At 37.9% G+C, this 21,749-nt stretch overlaps 1 protein-coding gene across 1 annotated transcript in view; it reads left to right on the top strand.

Moving 5' to 3' along the window:
• LOC134342492 (zinc finger CCCH domain-containing protein 6) overlaps positions 1–21,749 on the top strand; it is a 38,248-nt gene that overhangs the window by 1,123 nt on the left and 15,376 nt on the right. Inside the window, exons 2-5 of the mRNA XM_063040690.1 lie at positions 17,722–17,908; positions 18,726–18,842; positions 19,701–19,944; positions 21,344–21,474. Coding sequence (XP_062896760.1) covers positions 17,722–17,908; positions 18,726–18,842; positions 19,701–19,944; positions 21,344–21,474 — 679 coding nt within the window. The remainder of the gene's footprint in view (positions 1–17,721; positions 17,909–18,725; positions 18,843–19,700; positions 19,945–21,343; positions 21,475–21,749) is intronic.

The raw sequence follows: 21,749 nt of genomic DNA, 5'->3' as shown, positions 1-21,749 counted from the left end.
CCGAATGTTAACCTCGAATTGTTTACTCCCAGACTAGTTGCATAAATTTATCACAGGACTATTTATAGGATGCCCCCGAAAACAGCATTGGTATTGTTCCTTTTTGTTAGGGTTATTACAAAAGGAATTCAGCCAGCAACCCTGTAACAACAAGAAAGCTGTTTTAAAAGAATCGGTTTTCACTTTAAATAATCCGTGTCGTTTTTAAGTATATATGCAGATAGTTGTGTTGTTTTTCACGTTCCCCGTGCTGTAGACATTTGGCAGTTTGATTTAGGTACTTTGTGTTCAGTACATTACTCTTGTTTTTGTACTTCACGTTGTGGACTACTGGAACTTAGTAACATAAGTCAGAAATAATTTTTATTCTCTAGCCTCTCCCTTCTCACCTCCCTCTCCTGTAACGATACATGAGATTCAGTGAGTATTTTCACTTTAAACATAAGTTTAAAATGTGAGCATTTTTCCCAGTGGTGCAGTTGAGTAGCTTCATCGTAGTCATTGCAGAAAGTAAGTTGACTTCGATTTGAGATTCTTGCATTATTTGACTATGGCATTGGTGCTGTAAAAGGATAATTGATCTCAGTTTCCATTTTCAAAACTGCAGAATAGTGTCATTCATGAAATGCATTGACTCAGTAGTCAATGCTGTAAATTTGTATTTTATAGAAAGCAAAATACTTAAATGGTGAGCTTGCATGAGTTACTAATGTGAAGGTTAGAGAAGGATAGTGAAATGTACCTTAAATTTGATTATCTGCTGATTCAGTTTTCAAATTTACCATGGTGGGATTTAAACCCTAACTAGATATGTTTCATTTCCTAGGATTTGTTAGATCATAAAAGCATACTGCACAGGAACAGCCCCTTAGTCCCTCCATGTCTCTGCTGAATTGAGTTAGATATATCTAGCTATTGTTCAGCCTCGAAGAACAAACTGCCATGCCATTATTTAAAAATGCAAATGTTGCATCCTAATTGAGAAAGAATCTGGCTTGAAGTGCCTCCAGTCTAGTATTTGAATCTTAATGCCCTTTGAGGTGGCTTAACCAGCTACTTGCTAAATAGGAGATCAATGTAATTTGTTCATGCCTCAAGGACATTCCCTTTGTCTTCTGTTTGTCCTTTTTAATCATTCACCAGTGTTTCTTTTAAAAGAGCAGTGGGGAGGACATACACTTCCAATATTTGTAGTTGGTATCATTCTGGTGCTCACTGCAAAGTTAGATGGAGTAATGTTAATTTAGGAAAACATATTTTTCTCAACCTACTTCCAAGTTTGTAGCCAAATTGTTAGGCCTGCAATAAGAGGTCTCTTTATTGAGTTGGATTATAACATAGAATGGACTTCAGCCATTTGTTCAATCAAGTCCAAGCTTATAGATTTTCAGCTAGAATATCTGCAAAAATTCCTTTTTAATGGTCCTTCCTGTAGAATTCTTGTCTAAAAGCACTAGCTTTTTTTAGATCAATTTAACTTAATGTATTGTATATTTAAAGTATTTTCACATTGTTGTTTAAATAAATTCTAGTGCAGGGATTACATGAAAAAAAACTTTTCAGTTTAAAATTACAATAAAATTGTGTTACTGGCCTATATGTCTCAAGTTGAACATTGTTAGAAATGGAGTAGAGATTAGAAAGTTATACTACTGTAATAGATTATGGCCATTTTTCCATAATTCTGGTGTATAGCAAGCTAGTTTTTTTTAGAGATGAAAAGTCTGATTGTCCCCTTGTTACTCAGACAAACTAGAGATGTGCATAAAATATGGGTTCCCAAAGTTTTGCTTTCCTGCTTAAGAATTTTCATTTTTGAGTGCTTCCCAATCTCTCTTTATGAAGATGACGACACTAAATTTCTTTAGATGTGCCCTTCAAACCAAACTTTGCCATATTCTCCACATTGACAACTGGCATAACTTGTTGACCTTTGTACAAAATTATCTAGTAGTGCAGAATTCTAATTATCTGAAAGCATGGATTCATACTTTTCAAAAACCAATAGTGAACTGACTTTCAGCCTGTTTGCTAAAAATACAATGTTATCAACTCTGAGATATCCTTGGCATAGAGAAATTGCCATGACCAACTATTGTAAGAAAATGATATTCAAGAGTTTTCGCACTTAGCTCCTTATGTAAATTTAATGAAATCTGCAATAAAGTTTAACATTAATTCCTCCAAACTAATATTAGATCATGTAATCAAAGTCTGGAACATCAGTCATGGTATTTAGATATGAATGACCAAACTGATCTAGTGGATGTAGACTGCAACAAAAACTGTAGGATGGATACTCTATAATAATTTATCCATTTACAAATGACACAAGTAGGAGTAAAATTGGGCCATTCAGCTCATCAAGTCTGCTTTACCATTAGATCATGGTTGATTTATTTTCCCTCTCAATCCCATTCTCCTGCCTATTCCCATAACCTTTGACACCTTTACAAATCAAGAACCTTTTAACTTTGCCTTCAAGTATGCAGAAATCTCCCTAATTCTTCGGTAGAATTAGAATCATTCTATCTTGTTTGTAATGCACAATATACGTTGTCATTGGTATATAAATTTTATATTTACCGATATGGGTGCCCCTGCCACTTTACAATATGGTAGACTTTGTGTCAAATGTTGATGTAGGTTTTAGTGTATGACATTACCACCTGCATCACTGCTCCCAGTCAAACTATTTTTGTCTTATCATTGACTTATTATCAGATGGATTGATATTAATACATATTCAGGCCCAATGCTGCTGAGCAATCTTGGTCATTAGCTTTGTCAGAAAAATTTTACTCAGTTCCAATTTGAATGACTTTAAAGCCACTGTTTGTTTCATTTATGTACAAGTTGACACAAGTGAGAAATTTGTAACACAACAGTATTGACGTGGTCTTGATTGAAAATAACACTTTACCTACCCAAAACTGGCTGCCTTATATGCTTTCTTTAGTAAAACAACAGATGAAGTTATGAGGTGGCTCCACATGCTTTTGTATGACTTGCTGCTAGTAGTGGAATCAGTGCATATTCCCAGGAGTGTTTGCCTCCATTGCCTTGACTGCCCACGTAGTAAATTGGCTAGTCACAGATGTGCTTTTGTGATTTGTTGAGCAGTGTAGAAAGGTTAAAGTTTTGATTTGCGAGTAAAGTTTATTTAACTTATTTATCACATTTCACTGATGGATTCAAGATTTAATGTAATATGCAAGGGCCAGTAAGTTGAATTCCATAATTTCATTTAAATTAATAAGTGACATTCTTTACTAAACTGCTAAATTTAATTTCAGTGTCTGATTTGTTGAATTCTGCTCACAATTCTTGGGCAAATATAGTTGGTCTCAGCATGGAGAAGAGATTCATATTTTTTTTGCTTCTGATCCCTGTTGCCAGTATCCCTTGTAATTAGAAGCTTTGCATATTGAGGGCAGAATTAGAATGGTTGGAATCATTACTTAATACATCTGACCATTCTTGTGACTAACCGGTCAAAATTGCTTTAAGAGAAATCACTTGAGTAGAAACTGGATAATGGCCAGAAGTTTGGAAGTAATGAGTCTGTTTTCATTGGTAGGGTTAATTGGGGGAAGTTAATGGGAATATATGGGGAAATAATATGGCTTTGAGTAGGATTAGTGTAACAACAGGTGCTTTGGATGGTGCTTGCTTAGTGGGCTAAAGGTCCTATTCCATGATGTATTTCTCTGACTCGGGTATATCTCTTAATGCGGGGGTTCCCAACCTTTTTTTATGCCATGGACCAATACCAATAAGCAGGGGGTCTGTGGACTCCAAGTTGGGAGTGCCTGTCATAATAGAAAATCATGAAAAGCTGAATTTACTGATTCAGATTAGCACTGCTCTTAAGGCCTTATTGAGTCCCACTGTGCCTGAGACTTATCACCTGTACTGCAATAAATGTATGAATACCAAATATATAGGTTTTTATACATATGGGGAGTTAATTTGTATAATAGCAGTTGCAAATGATAGTGCTTTTTGCTTTTGCTATCCTAATCAGAAGGGTTGATACTGACATGCAACTGATGTAGTAGTTTATGCTATCTGATTATGTTCCCTCAATTCTTGAAATGAATGTCACTGAATAATGGACACGGGTTAAATAATGTTTTAATTGTTCATTTTACTGTTCATATAGTCATGGAGTTGTACAGCATGGAAACACACGTAACTCAGCCATGTTGTAAATAGATCCATGCATACTATACTTTCGCATAAATTTTATTTTAAGCTGAATGGCATTGCAGCCCATCAGTTGAAACTGATGTGACTTGTTTGATCTGTCACCTGATAGATCGAAATGTACCGTGTATACAACATACTGTAAGCTTTAAATTGCTTAGGATTCCTTATAATATCATGCCATTGTTTGATCACAATGTACCTAATTACAATAAATACACATCAGTATCTGATGTTATCAATCAAATCACCTATCAGAACATATCCATTTTTTTCACCATTTGCAATATTGAATTCTGAAGTAAATTTTGTTTTGAATGTTTATAGAATGTCTGTACCTTTTAAACCACTTCTAGTTAAGTTCACTATTTTTTATTTTAAAGAGTTTTTGTGTGTAAGGAATTGGGCTGATATTTGTAACACTAAGACTAGGGTTGTTGAATGTGCAACAGATTTTCTGTATGCCCAGTAGTAATTAATTTTTGCTTGTACTTCATATTCCCGCTTTCAGTGATTTTTTTGTCTGTATTCCTTAAAGTTTAAGAAACTGAGCATGAATTTGTTCAAACATGTAAGATCCTCAGGGTTTGAGAGCAAGATGTTGAGGTGTTTACACTAATGGGAAAAGTCAACAACATGGGAACATTGGTACAAAATAAAGAGCTTGTAATTTAAAACAGGTGTGTAGAAATTTCTTGAAGATAATGAAGGGGTGGCACGATGGAGTAGTTTTTATCGCAACATTTTACAGCATGCAAGCTGTAAGATCAGTGTTCAATTCCCTTTGACGGTGTGGGTTTCCTCCCATATTCCAAAGACATACAAGTTAGGGTTAGTAAGTTGTGGGCATGTTATGTTAGCACTGGCAGCATGGCAATGCTTGTGGACTACCCCAGCACATCCTTGATGCAAGCAATGCATTTCACATGTTCGATGTACATGTGATGAATAAAGCTAATCTTTAAAGAATTTCTGCAGTTTACCCTTGGAGATGGAGTCCAGATTCTTAAATACCTTTAAGGTGGAGATAAATATGTGGAAGATTGAGAAACTGAGGAGATGGTAAATTTGCACGAGGAATTGAGACGAGCATAGATTAGCCATGATCCTATTTCATGGCAGGCAAATTTGAGGGGAATGGTTGTCTACTGCTTTTTTTTGTCCAGACAGAAGTATATAGATTTCATTTCAGCTCATCAGTTTATAGAATCATTTGTCTCTTGATCAAAATAACTTCATTATTAATCTGTCCCTCAGATTCACTTCCTCAGTTCATCGTTGTGTGCTGATGCATTTCATGAAAAACTTCACCTTGTCTGAACACTATCAAATCTTGTTTCTGATATTGTTCTAAGACCACATCTAGGATTCTCAGTCCTAAAATTCTATAGCCACTGCCTTTTGCCCTCCATTCAGCTCTAATATTTTCAGTCGATAGTGCATTTTTGTTGTACCACTTTTGGTAATTATTTCTGTTCCAATGGCTACCATTTTAACTTAGCAATCAAAGTCCAAGATTTCAACAATATTTAACACTTGCATAGTGACTTGGATCTTTTTTTTTAAATATGTTATTTCACAATTACTTACACTGTGTGTTAGTCTTCCAGGTCGAGCAAGTTTGATTTCCTATATTAGCTACTTGGGCGATTTTGCCCTGGGTTGCTTCCTTTTAAGGGCTGAAAGCCTCTGTTTATCAAGTCTGCTAAATTCAGGATCCGACTAGTTGTTTTACCTTTGTCTCAGGTGAGCAAGCCTACAGAGTTACTGGAAGAAGAATATTAAGTGGTATGGCCAAACAGGGTGTATTTCCACGGATATGTAAAGGCAGCAGGAAGGATCAATATGATGATAAACTTTAACTTTGACGACAGAAAAAAATGCTTTATTTCATTAACGGAAGCATGGGTATAAGAACAGGAAAGTTAAGCTAGAATGGTACACAATGCTAATTAGAACACGGCCTGAACACTACATAAAATTTCTTACGGCAAGCTGGTAGATGTTGTGTCTATGGACTTCAGTAAGCATTTAATGAGGTCCCATGAGGTAGGCCGATCTAGATTAAGGCACGTGGGATCCAAAGCAATCTGGCTAATTGGATCCAAAATTGGCTTAATGATAGGCAGAGAGGTTTATGGTGGAAGGCTGCTTTTTGAATTGGAAGTCTGTGAACAAGGATCCCAGTAGGATAGGTATTGGGATCCTCGTTTATGATCTACATTAATGACTGAAATGGAATGAAGGAGGTTTGATTAGTAGATTTGGAAATGTGTGTAGTGAGGTTTTCCAAGGCAGAATATAGATCAGCTAGAAAGTTGAGTAGAACATTGGGAAGTAATTTAATCCTAACAAGTATGTGATTATGCATTTTGGAAAGTCAGATAAAGATGGGACTTAAACAGTAAATGTTGGGATATTAAGGAATGATGATGAACAGAGGGGCCTAGTGACTAGTCCATAATTCCTTCAAAGTGGATAGGATAATTGGGGAGATCACGTGCTTGTCTTCCTAGATTGGGAAATGGAATATAAAATGTGGAATGTTAAATTGCAACTTCATAAAACACAGAATAGGCTTAATATCTAAAATGATGATAACTGTAGTGTAAACAGGTGTGGGCACGTGTCCAAGTGGTTAAGGCATTGAACTAGCTACCTGAAGGTCGTGAGTTCGAGCCCCAGCCGAGGGAATGTGTTGTGTTCCTTGAGCAAGGCACTTAATCATACATTGCTCTGCGATGACACTGGTGCCAAGCTGTATGGGTCCTAATGCCCTTCCCTTGGACAACATTGGTGTCGTGGAGAGGGGAGACTTGCAGCATGGGCAACTGCTGGTCTTCCATACAACCTTGCCCAGGCCTGCGCCCTGGAGAGTGAAGACTTTCCAGGCGCAGATCCATGGTCTCGCAAGACTAACGGATGCCTTAGTTAATTAAGTGTAAACAGGAAAACCATTTTTCTTGGAAGAGTTGGAAACCAAAGTGGACACAATGAGGCAAATAAGTTTTGTGTTGTAAGTTTTATCTCAATCTCTGAGGTTCTGGAGGCATGGTCCTACTGGGGTAATTGCCACACTGTTTCAGCATAATTTTATATTGAATAGTTATACTCTTAAGTATTGTGTCCTGTTCCAGTGATTGGATATTACAGGAGCCCATTCTACAGATACGAGTCAATACTGTTTAACTTCATTTCTATAATGCAACACATTTAGTTTTCATGTATGTTGTTTCTTGGTTCATCTTCATTAAATTTTATTTCATGGTATAAATTTCATCTCATTTTATACATCATCTGACTTACCTGGTTTGCCTGTGTTGTTTAGTGTCATCTGTATAATTGTATGAATATAAGGTAGCTAACAATGAATTTAATCGGAAACTTACTTTCACAGTAGTTAAACTGTTGAATTTGTTATCACAGTTTGAGGGGAATGAGGAAGAAAGGAATAGAAGGCCATTTGTGGTGTAGTTGGGCTGAGTGGGCTTTTCTTGCAAACTACTGTTTCTGAATCCAACTCAGTGGTACAGGTTTAAATATAGAGCAATTGTTAATGTGCTCTGTATAGATATGTAAGAACTTTACCATTGATTCCTCTCCTGTCATTTTGACTAACTCACAGCTTTTAGTTTCTTTGACAAGCTTACAGATTTTCTGTTTTTAAAAACGCTTCTACTTTGATGTTTGGACGATCATTTGAATAGTTTTGTTTCTAGAGTTAAGTCATAACTCAGGAATTCCTTTTTTTGTTTTGTGTTTTCTCAAGCTTGTGGTTCTCATTTTAGGAATTTGCATTCTAGGGTCCAGGAATGTTCCAGTCTGTGTCCTTTAACAGTACTGAGCATTGTAACAGCTAATTGTTGTCCATTTTGAACCCTGAATCGATCTTTCTGTGTTTTTATAAAGTTGTGTATTTGTTCCTTGCAAATTCTGGAACAAAATGTTTATTAATAACTATAATACTGATGAAAATGAGGATTAAAATATGGACAGCCCAAAGTCGTATAGAAACATCTGAATTGCTCATTCTATTTATCCATGTGCACATAGGTTTTTATTATTTAAATCCAAACTGGTTGTGATTTGTTCCCTTCTTATCCATTAGTAATTTTATTATACTTATGAACAGCTATTTTCAGCATTTCATGGATGATACATTCAGGGCAATTTCAAATTAGGTTTCCAAGAGTCCTCTGTTATGCTGGAGGGTGAGGAGAGGTTGGATTATTTTTTGAAATCTCTGGATTCCACCAACTTTTCCAGAGCATATTTGAATGTCTTCAGTATGGCTTTCATGTTTTGTTCTCAGATCTCTTGCATAGTGGCAGCAAATAAGATTGTGAAAGATTGCACTTCATCCAAAGGATAATCTTCCTTGTTCTCTTGCAGAAGAGAATAGGAAAATACAACAGAGTTGTATGCAGGTCTGTGTTTATTAATGTAAACGGTGTAATGAATGAGATTTTTGTTTTTGAGCCAGTAAATTTTTTCCCTATGGGATATAGTAGTTACCAGAAAATATGTCAGTTCTCGATGTACATTTCATTTGGAACTTCTGTTATTCAGTTCTTAAGCAGTAAGTACATTTTGCAGTACAATTCTATTAATAACTACTAACTACGCAGTAGCTGGTTGAATCGTACTTGCAGCATTTCACTTATTGCTGGTAAAGTCTTGTTGTTGATGGCACTTGATATTTTGTTTGCCTTTATGCCTAACAGTAACTTGGCACAGGGGTAGCCAGAACAGAGAAACTATCAGCTGCATCAGTCAGGACTTCTTTTATGGAGACAAGTGCAAGATTTGTATAAGCAGTCTGAGGAGATAAATATATATAATGGAATTTCTAACTTGGAAGTTCATGTACATCTTGCCCACATTACAATTATTTGAGTTATTAACATCAGTCTATTCAGCCACAGGGGCATCAAGACAAGATATGAATCAGGGCTACCTTTCAGGAGTACAGTAGGCTGACTGAGTAAATAATGGCATGATAGATATTATACAGCTGTTGATAGCAATCAATTTGGCAATGAAACATATGGATTGAAAAAATAAATATTCGGTGATCTGTTCAGTTAATCTTATTTCTTCACCTTATGTTCTTGGCTGTAAGTTTACACTGAAATAGACAATGGAAACAAGTAGAAGAAGAAAAACAGCTAAGGTTGACTGAAGATGAAAGGAGAATTAATTAATAATCAAATGTATTTAATGCATTCATTGTACATGATACAAGTTCTTGTAAACACTTAATATTTTCATGTTATGTATTAGTTTCAGGTTGTAGGCATTACAGGCAAGACCAGTATTTATGCTGCATCTCTAATTGCCTTTGAGGGAAAAAAATGATAAGCTTCTTCGTAAAACTGCAGGTATACCGGTGAAGATTAAGGCAATTAGGGAGGGACTTCTAGGATTTAGCCTCATCATTAATTTAGGAAGGTTAGTACACTTCCAAGTCAGGATGGTGTGACTTAAGGGAAGTCAGCAAGTGATGCTGCTTCTTTATTGTACAAGTCATTACTTTGGGAGGTGCTCATTTTGGAATATCCCTGAAGTAACTGCAGGACATTTTCTTGGATATTACTGTGCTGTCACGATGAATCAGTGGAGGACTGAATGTTTAGGATGGTAGTTGGGATTCAGTGCAAAGGGTGTACTTTATCCTGAATGGGGTTAATCTTGTGAAGTGATATTCAAGCTGTACATGCTCAAGTATGTAAAAGGTATTGCCTCACATAATTGTATAAGTAGAAGCAGAAATAGGGTTTTTAGTTCATAATGCCAGTTCTGCCAAGGATGATTTTTTAACCTTAATGATATTCTTTTGTATTAACCCTCTGTTTTCTTCGATTTCCCTCATTAAATAAAAATACATTAATCTCTGATGTGAAGAAAGACTGTGTAACTGACATTACATGGCACTTGGTAGTAAATTCCTGAGATTGACCCTGGAATTTCTTTTCTGTTCTGAATGGCTGACCTTTGTTTTGAGATTCTGAGACCAGGGTATCTGCATGATACCTGTTGAGCAATGAAAAGCTTGTGTTTCAGTGAGATTATTTACCTTTTTAAGATCAAAAATATGGACCAGTCTACTTAATAACTCCCTGCACAATACATCTACCATCCAAAGAATCAGTCTAGTGCATCTTCACTATATTCTTTCTATTGCAAATATATCATTTGGGAGAGTAGATATGCACACTGGTATCACCACATCTCAGTAAAACTGGTTCAAGGCAACTCCACATTTGTACCTAAATCCTCTTGCAATAAATATTGTTGGGAATTTAACATCCAGCACGATAACCAGCTTCCTCTGGGTAGGTTGTACTCCAGAAATGGGATTGTTTTGCTGTTTGGCCTTTGATGCCATACTTTACTAAATGCTCCCTTGATGTTAAGGACGGTTACTCGTACTTCAGCGGTGGAACATTCATTTCTTTGGCCTGTGTTTGGACCAAGTCTCTAAGGGAAGTTGAAACTCAAATTAGGAATCAGTGAACAGGATATTGGTGAGTAGATGCTGCTTGATTACATTGTTGAGAAAGGCACCAATTACAGGTGACCCCCATGTCACAACAGTTTTAAGTAATAGAAATATGGCTTTGTGGAATTTGTCATGACTAAAAGAATCTGGGATATAGAAAAATTCACTCTTATGAAATTTGTGGCCAAAGTAAATGAATATGTTGATATCTTGATGTGTGGTAATGACACATTTCAGAAAATCTTGATAACAGATTTTTTTCCTAGGGATTCTCCCCCCCCCTCTCCCCCCCCCCAATCATGCAATAGTCACCTATACTTTGTTGGAAAGTAGATTGCTTTGGTTGTGATTGGATGGATTGGATTTGTGCTGTTTTTTAGTGAAAATATGTGCGAAGATATTCTATGTTTTGGGGTAGATGCCAGGAGTTGTAACTGCACAGGAACAGACCAGCTGAAGGTGGGTCTTTTGGAGCACAGTTCTTAAATGTATAGCTAGGATGTTATCTGATTCCATTGCCTTTGCTGTATCCACAGCAGTCAGCTGATTCTGTATATGACACAGAATGAATGAAATTGGGTGAAGGCAAACTTTGATGTCAGAAGAAATCAAAAATAGTTATCCATTCAATACTTCTGGCAGATTGTAGGTACTGCCTTTTCATCAGTTGACTGCACTACTGTTGAGGTTGCGGATGTTCTTGGAGATCTGACTCCTTCCATTAACTGTTCAATCATAAACAGTGGAATATAATTTCAGGTGGTAGGGTTGCAGAATTTCAATCTGACCTGTTGGTTATAAAGTTGCTTAACTTTTTTTTGCATGCTTCTTTTACTGTTCTCTGTTACACTTGAGATTGGCATCTCATTGTTAATTGAGCATTAAAAATGAGTGCTTAAATGATTCGAGTGCTATTTTAAGGGTAGTGCTGGAGATACCTTTGGAAGTTTAGCCCACAGGAATGGTGATTCTATTTAAATTACTACTTGTTGGATGTTAATACTTGGGCAACAGATGGTAAAATAAGGTGACAGAAGATAGCTTCTTGTGGGACACGAGGGATAACGGTATAGATTGGAGAAGATCTATTGTTTGTGACTCTGGCTCTTTCAAGATAAAAATTAAAAGGCTGAAATGTATGGAGGAATTGTGCAGTCAACTGTGACAAAAGCAATATAAGCTGTGTATAAATGTTAAATAGTCTCGTGACAATGAGAATTCTGAATAGCTTGAAATGGTAGTCTCAGGATATTTAGAATAACTTGATTTTAATTTGTTAATTTGACTACAGCTTTCCCTTTGGTAAATTGACAATAAATTATCTTGTAATTCAGCCAAGCATTATTGTGCTAAATTTGGGCTCACTAATTGGAACTGGTGTAATCGAGAAATTGCTGTACTTATTTATCGATCAGTGTGTAATTTGGATAATGTTCTAGCTGGATTTCTACACCCCTTGACAACTGGCCTATTCCCACACATTTCCCACTTTTGTGTCCATCTTAGTTTAGCATTTGCTGTCAGAACTTAATGAAGGGGATCAATGACAAGGAGACCCATGACAAAGGCTGTGAGGTAATGTTACAGCTATATAAGACCTTGGTCAGACCCCGCTTGGAGTACTGTGTTAGTTCTGGTCACTTAACTACAGGAAGGATGTGGGTGCTGTTGAGAGTGCAGAGGAGTTTTACAAGGATGTTGCCTGGATTGGAGAGTTTGCCTTAAGAGAATAGGTCGAGTGAACTTGGCCTTTTCTCCTTGGAGTGATGAAGGATGAGAGATGACCTGATAAGAGGTGTAGAAGATGAAGTGCGTTGATCGTGTTTATAGCCAGAGGTTTTTTCCCAGGGCCGAAATGGCTAACATGGGGGGGCATAGTTTTAAGGTGCTTGGAAATAGGTACGGAGGGGATGTCAGAAGTAAGTTTTTCTTACAGAGTGATGGGTGCGTGGAATGCACTGCCGCAGCGGTGGTGGAGGCGGATACAAATAGGGTCTTTTAAGAGATTCTTAGATAGGTAGATGGAGTTTAGAAAAATAGTGGGCTATACGGTAGGGTAATCCTAGGCATTTTCTAGGGTAGGTTACATGGTCGGCACAACGTGGTGGGCTGAAGGGCCAGTAATGTGCTGTAGATTTCTGTTTTATGGAACCAGAAACAAGCTGGAGTAAGAGCAAGATAAATGCTGCACGCTTTAAATTTAGTGCAAGCTGTGAATCAGCAGTGGCAATAAAGTTGGATAATTTAATCTTCCTGTGTTCATTTAATGTGAAGTGTACTGCAGCTTCTGCTAGTTACAAAGTGAGTAGACTATATACATCTTTGGATGCTGGCAATTGATGACAGCAGTTCATCTTTAGACCATGAAGATGGGAGTGAGCTGTCAGTGCGGCCCTGTAATTAAGGATTTGTACAGTTCTTAAGCCAGCAATTACAGTATTTTGTCCAAGTGATAATAAAGGAGAGATGATTATATGAGTAAGTTTATACAGGACAGGTTATAAATTGTTTAGATTCTGGTCAGGATCTGTAGCTTGTGTATTTGTTTCTATTCTTTATGCCAATTCTGGCTGTGATACCAGCACAAGGATTTACTGTATAGTAACACTTGCTACTTCTATTTTTAAGAAGTACATTAAAGTTCAAAGTGCATATATGTCACCATATATAACCTTGATTTGTTTTCTTGCGGGCATACTCAGTAAATCCAAGAACCATAATAGAATCAATGAAAGACCACATTAAACAGGTTGTACAAACAACCAATGTGCAAAAGCAGAAGACTGCAAATACAGAGGGAAAAAAAAGTAGTAATAAATAAATCAGCAATAAATACTGTATCGAGAACATGAGCTGAAGAATCCTTGAAAATAAATCCATAGGTTGTGGAAACAGTTCAGTGATGGGGCAAGTGGAGTTATCTCCACTGGTTCAAGAGCCTGATGGTTGAGGGGTAGTAACTGTTCATGTGGTGGTGAGAGTCCTGAGGCTCCTGTACCACCTTACTGGTGGTAACAGCAAGAAGAGTGCATGACCTAGATGGTGGGGATCCCTGACGTGCTGCTGCTTCCTTGTTTGCTCTGTGTAGATGTGCTCAATGGTGGGTAGGGCTTTACCCGTGATGGAGTGGACTGTATCCACTACTCTTTGTGGGATTCCCTGTTCAAGGCATTGGTGTTTACATACCAGGCTGTGATGCTCTTCACCACATGTCTATAGAAGTTTGTCAGAGTTTTAGATGTCAGCTGAATTGTCACAAACTTCAAAGGAAGTAGAGGCATTTCCGTGCTTTCTTCATTATCGCACACATGCTGGGCCCAGGATAAATTCTCTGAAATGATATCGCCAAGGAATTTAAAGTTGCTGACCTTCTCAACCTCTGATTTCCCCGATGAGGACTGGCTCATGGACCTCCAGTTTGCTCTGCCTGAAGATAATAATCAGCTTCTTGTGTTGCTGACATTGAGTGGAAGGTTGATGTGGTACCACTCAGCCTGATTTTCAATCTCCCTCCTGTATGCTGATTCATTACTACCTTTGATTTGACCAACGACAGTGGTGTTGTCAGCAAACTTAAGTATGGCATTGGAGCTGTGCTTCGTCACAGTCATAAGTATAAAGCAAGTAGAGAAGTGGGGGGTGGGGGTAAGCACACAGTCTTGTATGGTGGACCTGTGCTGATGGAGATTGTGGAGGAAATGATGTTGCAAATCTAAACTGACAGGGGTCTGTAAGTGAGGAAATTGATATTCCAATTACACAAGGAGGTACTGAGGCCAAGTTTATTGATTAGTTTTGAGTGAATTATGGTGTTGAATGCTGAGTTGTAGTCAATGAAGAGCATCCTGATATCTTTGCTGTCCAGATATTCCAGGGTTGAGTGAAGAGCCAGTGAGATGGTATCTGCTGTGGACTTGTTGTGCCAAAAGGCAAATTGGAGTGGATCCAAGTTGCTTCTCAGGCAGGAGTTGATGTGTTTCATCACTAAGCTCTCAAAATGATGTGGATGTAAGTGCTACTGGAGACATTACCACGTTCTTAGGCAATGGTATAACTGAAGCCTGCTTGAAGCAGGTGGATACCTCAAACTGCTGAAGTGTGAGGTTAAATTTATTGGTGAACACTCCAGGAAGTTAATCAGCACAGGTATTTAGAACTTGGCCAGATACCCCATCTGGGCCGGATGTTTTCCCTGGGTTCACCCTTCTGAAGGATGCTGTCACGTTGGCCTGAGACTGAAATCACGGTTATTTGGGGGCTCTGGTAGGTTGTGCAAGTTCCTCCATGTTTTGATGGTCAAATCAAGCATAGAAGGCATTGAGCTCATCTGGGAGCAAAGTCCTGTTGTCACCTATGTCACCTGATTTCACTTTGTAAGAGGTAATTGCATTCAGACTCTGCCATGGGTGTTGAGCATCCTTCATTGATCCAAGTTTAGTCTGCAGTTGCCACTTCACCCTTGAGATGACTGTCAGATTATTGTGCCTGGACCTCTTGTATCTTACTTGGTTGGCAGACCTGAATGCTTCAGATACGGCCCTCAGCAGTTTGTGATCTCGTGGTTCATCCAGGACTTCTGGTTGGGGAAGACTATGAATGATTTTGTGGGGACACGCTCATCTATAGGCTGGAACAATTCAGATTCCTGATGAATCTTTCAACACAGCCCATCCCAGTTCCACAGACTCAAAACAATCCTGTAGCTGCTCCTCTGCCCCCCCCCACCCCCTGACCACCTCTATGTTGTCCTTAACTCCTGAGCCTTGCTCTTTAGCCTCTGCCTGTATGGAGGTAGGAGAAGAATAGCCACATGAGCAGATTTCTTGGAAGTGCGGTCTGTGCATGGAACCGTAGCCATTCCGTATCATCGTACAGTATAGCAGTGGTCTAGTGTGTTGATATCTCTGGTGCTACAGGTTATATGCCGATGGTAATTGGACAGAGATTTCTTCAAACAAAACTGATTGAAGTCTCCGACTGATTTGAATCATATTGGGGTGGACTGATTCTTGTTTGGTGATGGCAGCTGCAGTAACTCAAGTGCCTCATTACAGTCAGCCAATGGCAGTATGTAAACTGCAGTCAGGATCATAGAGGAAGGTGCTCTCGGTAAATAAACAGTGGACATTTGATTATTCGGTATTCCAGGCTGGGGGAAACACGTAAGGCAAAACCACCACAGAATTTATCATGAAACACACACCCCCATCTTTTAATGAAGACATTAGGACTTCATTATTTGCTGATTTACCACCTATGGATCTATGTACAAAAGAATGTAGTTAGCCTTATGGCTGGAGTATTGGAGGCTGGAGGGGCAGTGTGTTGCAGTTGTGGAGTGTGGGCCAGAAACATAAATATGTATAAGCTGAAATTGCAACTTCAGAAAAAATTGAGTTATTGACACCTGTATGCCATTACATTTCTAGATTCATAGCCAGCAATCTTTTTTACTTTGTCTGTGGAAAGTCCATGCCCTTATCCTTCGCAAATAATGGGTTTGTTTACATGAATTATCACTTTAATTGGCAGAGTGAGTTTTTTTTAAATCAATTTTGTCACTTTGGGTCTGAACCTTTTGTTACTCCACTCCCATACAGTATTTGGCAGGTTTGTTAGAGCATCTTGACTGGTTGTTACACAATGGAAATAGACTACATGCTTATATGCATTATATGCATATGCATTATTAAGAGTTAAGGCTTTTGGCAACTGGCCAGTATTCATGAGATTTAGTATGATTTTTTAAAATTTAAGCGTACTTTCACCACAAAAGTATTGACCCATAAATGACTGAATGGAATTCTGTGCTATCCCCGGACTATATAATTTCATCATCACATCCTAAATTCACCAAAATCCAACATTTTCTCATGTTTTTGATTCTGGTTACCAGATTTGCTGCAATTATGAATGGCTGCTCATTTCAGTAGAATCTTTGATCAGTGTAAACCTATTTTTAGCAAAGTATTTCATGCTAACTCCTTGATAAATACACTGGCTGGTTCATTCTTCTGCTCTATTTCTGGTGATGAGCTACTCTACATGTATAACTGGAATTATGAGATGCTGCTTTCAAAAACATTGGTGGGTGTAGAACTGGGAAGTTCATGGGCCAACCAGAGTGCCTCCAGACCTAACATGTTAAGATGGACATACCAATTGTGTAGTATTTCCATAAATCCAGTTCAACTGAAATTTACCAGGCTAATTCCTGGGACAGAGGATTGTCCTATTAAGAGACTAAGCAGTTTGGGTCTGAATTCTTTGGAGTTGAGAAGAATGATGGCTTATCTTATTCAAACATTATAAGATTCTAACGGGGTTTGACACGGTAGAAATTGAGATATTTTCACTAAGAGAAAGGCTCAAACAGGAGGACAGCTACAAGAGTCCTTTCATTTAAAACAGGCATAGAAATTTCTTTGCTGAGGGAAGTGAATCTCTGTAATTCTGTCAGTGTTTTAAAAGGACTGGTGGGTGTGGAGCTGGGAAGTTCATGGGCCAAAAAGAGTGCCTGAGGTTTAGTATTAAGATCATTAGAAGTATTTACAGTAGTGAGGTAAATATTTGAAGAATCAAGGAATTAAGAATTGTGGGAAACTGATGTAGAAGAGGAATTGAGGTCAGTGTAGGTCAGTCATTGAATGGCAGAGCAAGCTTGAAGGGCCTCGTGCTAGCTTCTGGGCATTTATTCCCATGGGTAATTCATAGTTCTTGTCAGGTCTAATATTTTTCTTTTGTTTTGCTGTACTACTTTCATTGCAGCTCTTATTGTTTTGTCTCTTGGCATTAGTTTTGTACACTTAATTTTTGACTGTTGCAAGTGATTAGTCTTTGATTTTTGTATAATGGACCACTTTGTGTTTTTTTGGAAGAAGGTTTGACATATTTTTAAAAAAGCCAACCTTAAAATGACAAGGAAAGCTACCCAGCTAAAACTTGTGTGAGCAATGCGGAAACTTAAATATAGCGTGACTTTTTTATGCTGCTAATAATTGTTTCTACAGGGAGGATGGAGAACTTGAAGATGGGGAAATTGATGATGATGGATTTGAAGGAAATGAAGTAGAGAAAGAACCAAAAGAGAGTGAGAAAGAGGACAAGTCTTCTCATAGAAGATCAAAGAAGAAGAGAAAACGAGAGAAGGAAAGGGAAAAGAAAAAAACAAAAAAGAGGAAGAAAGAGAAGCACAAGGTATTGTGAATAGATAATTAACTTGTGCCTTTGACCTGTTTTATAATGATTATCTTGAATAAAATGCAGGTTCACATGTTCAATTGTCATTCAAACATACATGAATATAGCAAAAGAAAAGTGTTATTCTGAGGTGCAGAACACAGTACAACACTATATATACAGATCAAGGCATACATAGCACATAAGACAGCACTAAAATGTTGTCACACAAGAAGTAGATAGTCCCTGAGTCCATGAATGTTGCAGCAGTCTACAGTTAAACTTTATACATCTGAGTGCCAGCATGTATGCCACTCCACACTGCCTCTAGCACTCCTCTCTCCTGGACAGCTGCAAACAGGTGATTCTGTGGTTTGAGGCCTAGTCCTCGCTACAACTGAAGCCATGCAGCTCCCCCCCCCCCCCCGCCGCTGTTCACCATAAATTAATTGGACTTGCAGCATTCCACAATGTCCACCAGTTCCTTGAGATTACAAAATTACTAAGATCATTCAGTTAGATTGCATTTCTCCTTTGTCTACTGACTCCTCTCTGTAGCAGGCAGCAGCACAGTCTGCACCAAGTCCAACTCCTTCAGATTCTCCGCCAAAGAGCAACTCGCTGATGAGGTAGACCTGAAGTATTTTAGGTTCTTAATGTCCAGGAGGGTCTAGTGATCATAAAAAATACATTTTAAAAATGACAATCACTTTGGTTGGCCTCATAGAAGCTGCTGCATTCGAGTGTGCTGCCATTTTACTGGGCTTCCCAAATGTACTTTTTTTTTATATATGTAGGGCCATAGTATACTGAATGTATTTCAATTCCTTTACAGAGGCATTCTCCCTCCAGTGGTGATTCAGATTTCAGTTACGACTCTGATTTTGATAATGAGCGATCATACAAGAAAGGTCCTGTACCCTATAGGGAATATGATGCTCCTTTCCCTCCGGTAGGTAACCAAGTATAGTTAAGCTGGTGCTTCCAAAGTTCTATTTTTTCCTCTGATTCTATTATATAATTTACTCCACTACTAATTTTTATAGAATAGCTACTTCAGCTATACTGTTGTATGTAATCTCTGGAAAGTGACAAAGCATAAGCTTGAAAATTTGCGCTAAATTTATCAGATGACCAGGAAATGATCGTAAATACAATGAAGATTACAGAATCTTTGTCAATTTCAAAGCACAAATTATTTTAAAAATTATATAACATTACAGTAACTGGTTTTGTCTCACGTCTAATAGTATAATGGTTTGTTAAACCTTTGCCTCTACCCATACCTCTTTCCCACCATTACTATGTCCAGTGTCCTAATTGGTAGTTTTTGATCCCTGTTCTTGCAACTTGATTATTGTTCATAACTGGGAAAATGATACCTCATTGCACACACCTATATTGATGAGGATGCAATGGAATGTTGTAATATTTCCTAGTTTCTTTTAATGATCTAATAGGATGCACTTGCTGCTGTGCAGTACAGAGCTCCGACCGATCAGTGAATGATAGTTACAGATTGCTGTATTTGTCACCTTTCTTTCCATTTTCCTGCATTCTGTCACAATTAAAGGTGAAGTTGATGAATTTAGTATTAAATAGTATTGTGTACCATGTTAATAGTTTACTCATATCAATTTGTGTACTATGGCTTGAATAGTAATACCTGGAACACATTTGAAGAAAACCCCTCATGCTAAGAAATCTTTGCTCTGAATTTCTGCTCCGTTGATAAAATGTACTGATTGAAAGCTAGGCTGAAATTGATATGAAACTCTTTGCAACTGATTTGGCAACTGTTTGGTTTCAGCATGCACAAGGACCTGGGAATTACATGAAATCCCCTGCACAGAAATCTTACAACAACAATGCTGATAATCGTGATTATGCTGATTATAGTGACTATAGCGAAGAGAAGTATGATACCTATGAAGAGGAAGAGTGTGATGACTTTGCAAATGAGCTGAAACAGTACAAGCAGGCAAAGGAAGCCTCAAATGTTATGGCGTCGAAAGGGCCATTGATGGAACAGATGCGGAAACCTGGCATGAAAGGTACCTAGATGGATCAGTTCTGTAAATATATCTTTAAACATCATTGTACTCTAGAAGTTAAGTACAGGTTTTGTAGAATTGTGTGCAGCGTTTAAAATTTGACCATTTCTATATGTAATTACTACATTTATACGTGTTTTCTATACCTTTTAACATGGTCTAATGACGCACGATGCTTCATAGGAACAAAATTTATCTTGAGTTAGCTGGTAAAAAGTTTGGTCAATAGGAAGTTTGGAATCTTAGATAGCTGGACAGGCAGATGGAGATATTTAAGAGGCTACAGGCCACACAGTTAAAATAACTGAAAAGTGGAAAGAAGGAAGTGTTCAATTCAGAAATTTTAAGATTTGGTTGAATAAAAGATGTGAATAGAAGAAACTGCTGTAGGATTTGAAAACATAGGTCAAAACACATGCTGGAGGAACTAAATGGGTTTAACAGCACCTGTGCAGGGAAATGAACAATTGATGTTTTGGGTTGACACCTCTCTAGACATAGAGATGAGACAGCTGGTGTAAAAAAGGGTGGAGCAGAAGCTGGTAATAGATGAATCTAGGTGGGGGGTGGAGAGAAGGTTGCTGATGGGCAGGAGGGGGCAAGTGGGAATGGCACCAGAATCTGGGAGATGATGGGTAAAAGTGACAAAATGCTGATGAGATGGTGGAGTCTGATAAAAGGAGCATTGAACAAGTGCAGAGAACTGAGGATAGCAGGCGGTTACAAGAAACAATGGGAGGAGTGTGTGGATGATGGGCAGATGGAAGAGAAAGGGTTACGTTAAGGGGGAGCCAGATAGGTTAAGGGGAGAACAAAAGGGACAGAGGGAGCATACCTGAAATTCAAGAATTCAGTATTCATACCACAGCATGTTACAGGTTACTCTGGCAGAATAAGGTGCTGGTCTTGAGAGAGAGAGTTAGTTCTGCTGTTTGTAGAACAAATGCATGTACATGTATCATTTTTGCATTTAATAAATTAGTACGCTTTCATATGTGAAGTGTACGTAAGTGTGTATGTGCACCCCACATATGAGCTTACTAATTTATAAGAATTGTCACTCAATTATTAGTAATTAGTATAATTCTTAATAAATATTTAATATTATCATAATCTGGGAATAGCCTGTAAGTGGTTTGCACTTGCATTCCCAATTGATGGGCTAGTTTCTTTGAAGTTTTGAGCATGTTCATTTTTAACTGATTATGGGATTGAAATGCATGGTCAGGCTTGTTATTTCTTATTTCTTTCCTTGCCTCCATGAGATTCTGCCCAGATCTTCCATAAGATGAGGAAATCAGAGCCTGAAATTCCATATTTAATGCAGGACTTTAACTGGCAAAGGGTGTGTGATTTGTAGTTTTAAAAACAAAAAATTAATGTTATGAAATTGTTCCAGGTATTATGCAGAAGGCCAGAGGTCGAGGAATTGGCCGTGGCCGTGCTATACGAGGGCAACCAAAACAAAAGCGCAAAACCTGGGGACCTGGAAGAGGATCTGATGGTGGTGTGATGGATGATTGTGATGAGGTAAAGAAATGAAAGCTAATCATTCCCTGTTGAAGCATGGAGTCCACCTTTGAAGTAAATTTAAGGTTGTACTGTTCTATAACTCCTGTTCAGATTCTGAGTTCATCATACTGGTTGGCATTCTGACATTTTTTTTCCTACACTGTATTTTTAATCTTCATTACTGAAATTGGCATCCAAGTTTAATATTGCTCTTATGAAAAAAATAAAAGGAGTAGATGAGAAATACCAATGCATATTTGTTTTGAATCTTTCATACAGAAAGGATTAAAAAA

This window comes from Mobula hypostoma, chromosome 2 (genome assembly GCF_963921235.1).
Source record: "Mobula hypostoma chromosome 2, sMobHyp1.1, whole genome shotgun sequence".
In the NCBI taxonomy this organism is placed as follows: domain Eukaryota; kingdom Metazoa; phylum Chordata; class Chondrichthyes; order Myliobatiformes; family Myliobatidae; genus Mobula; species Mobula hypostoma.
This window is presented reverse-complemented; position numbering and strand designations above follow the sequence as displayed.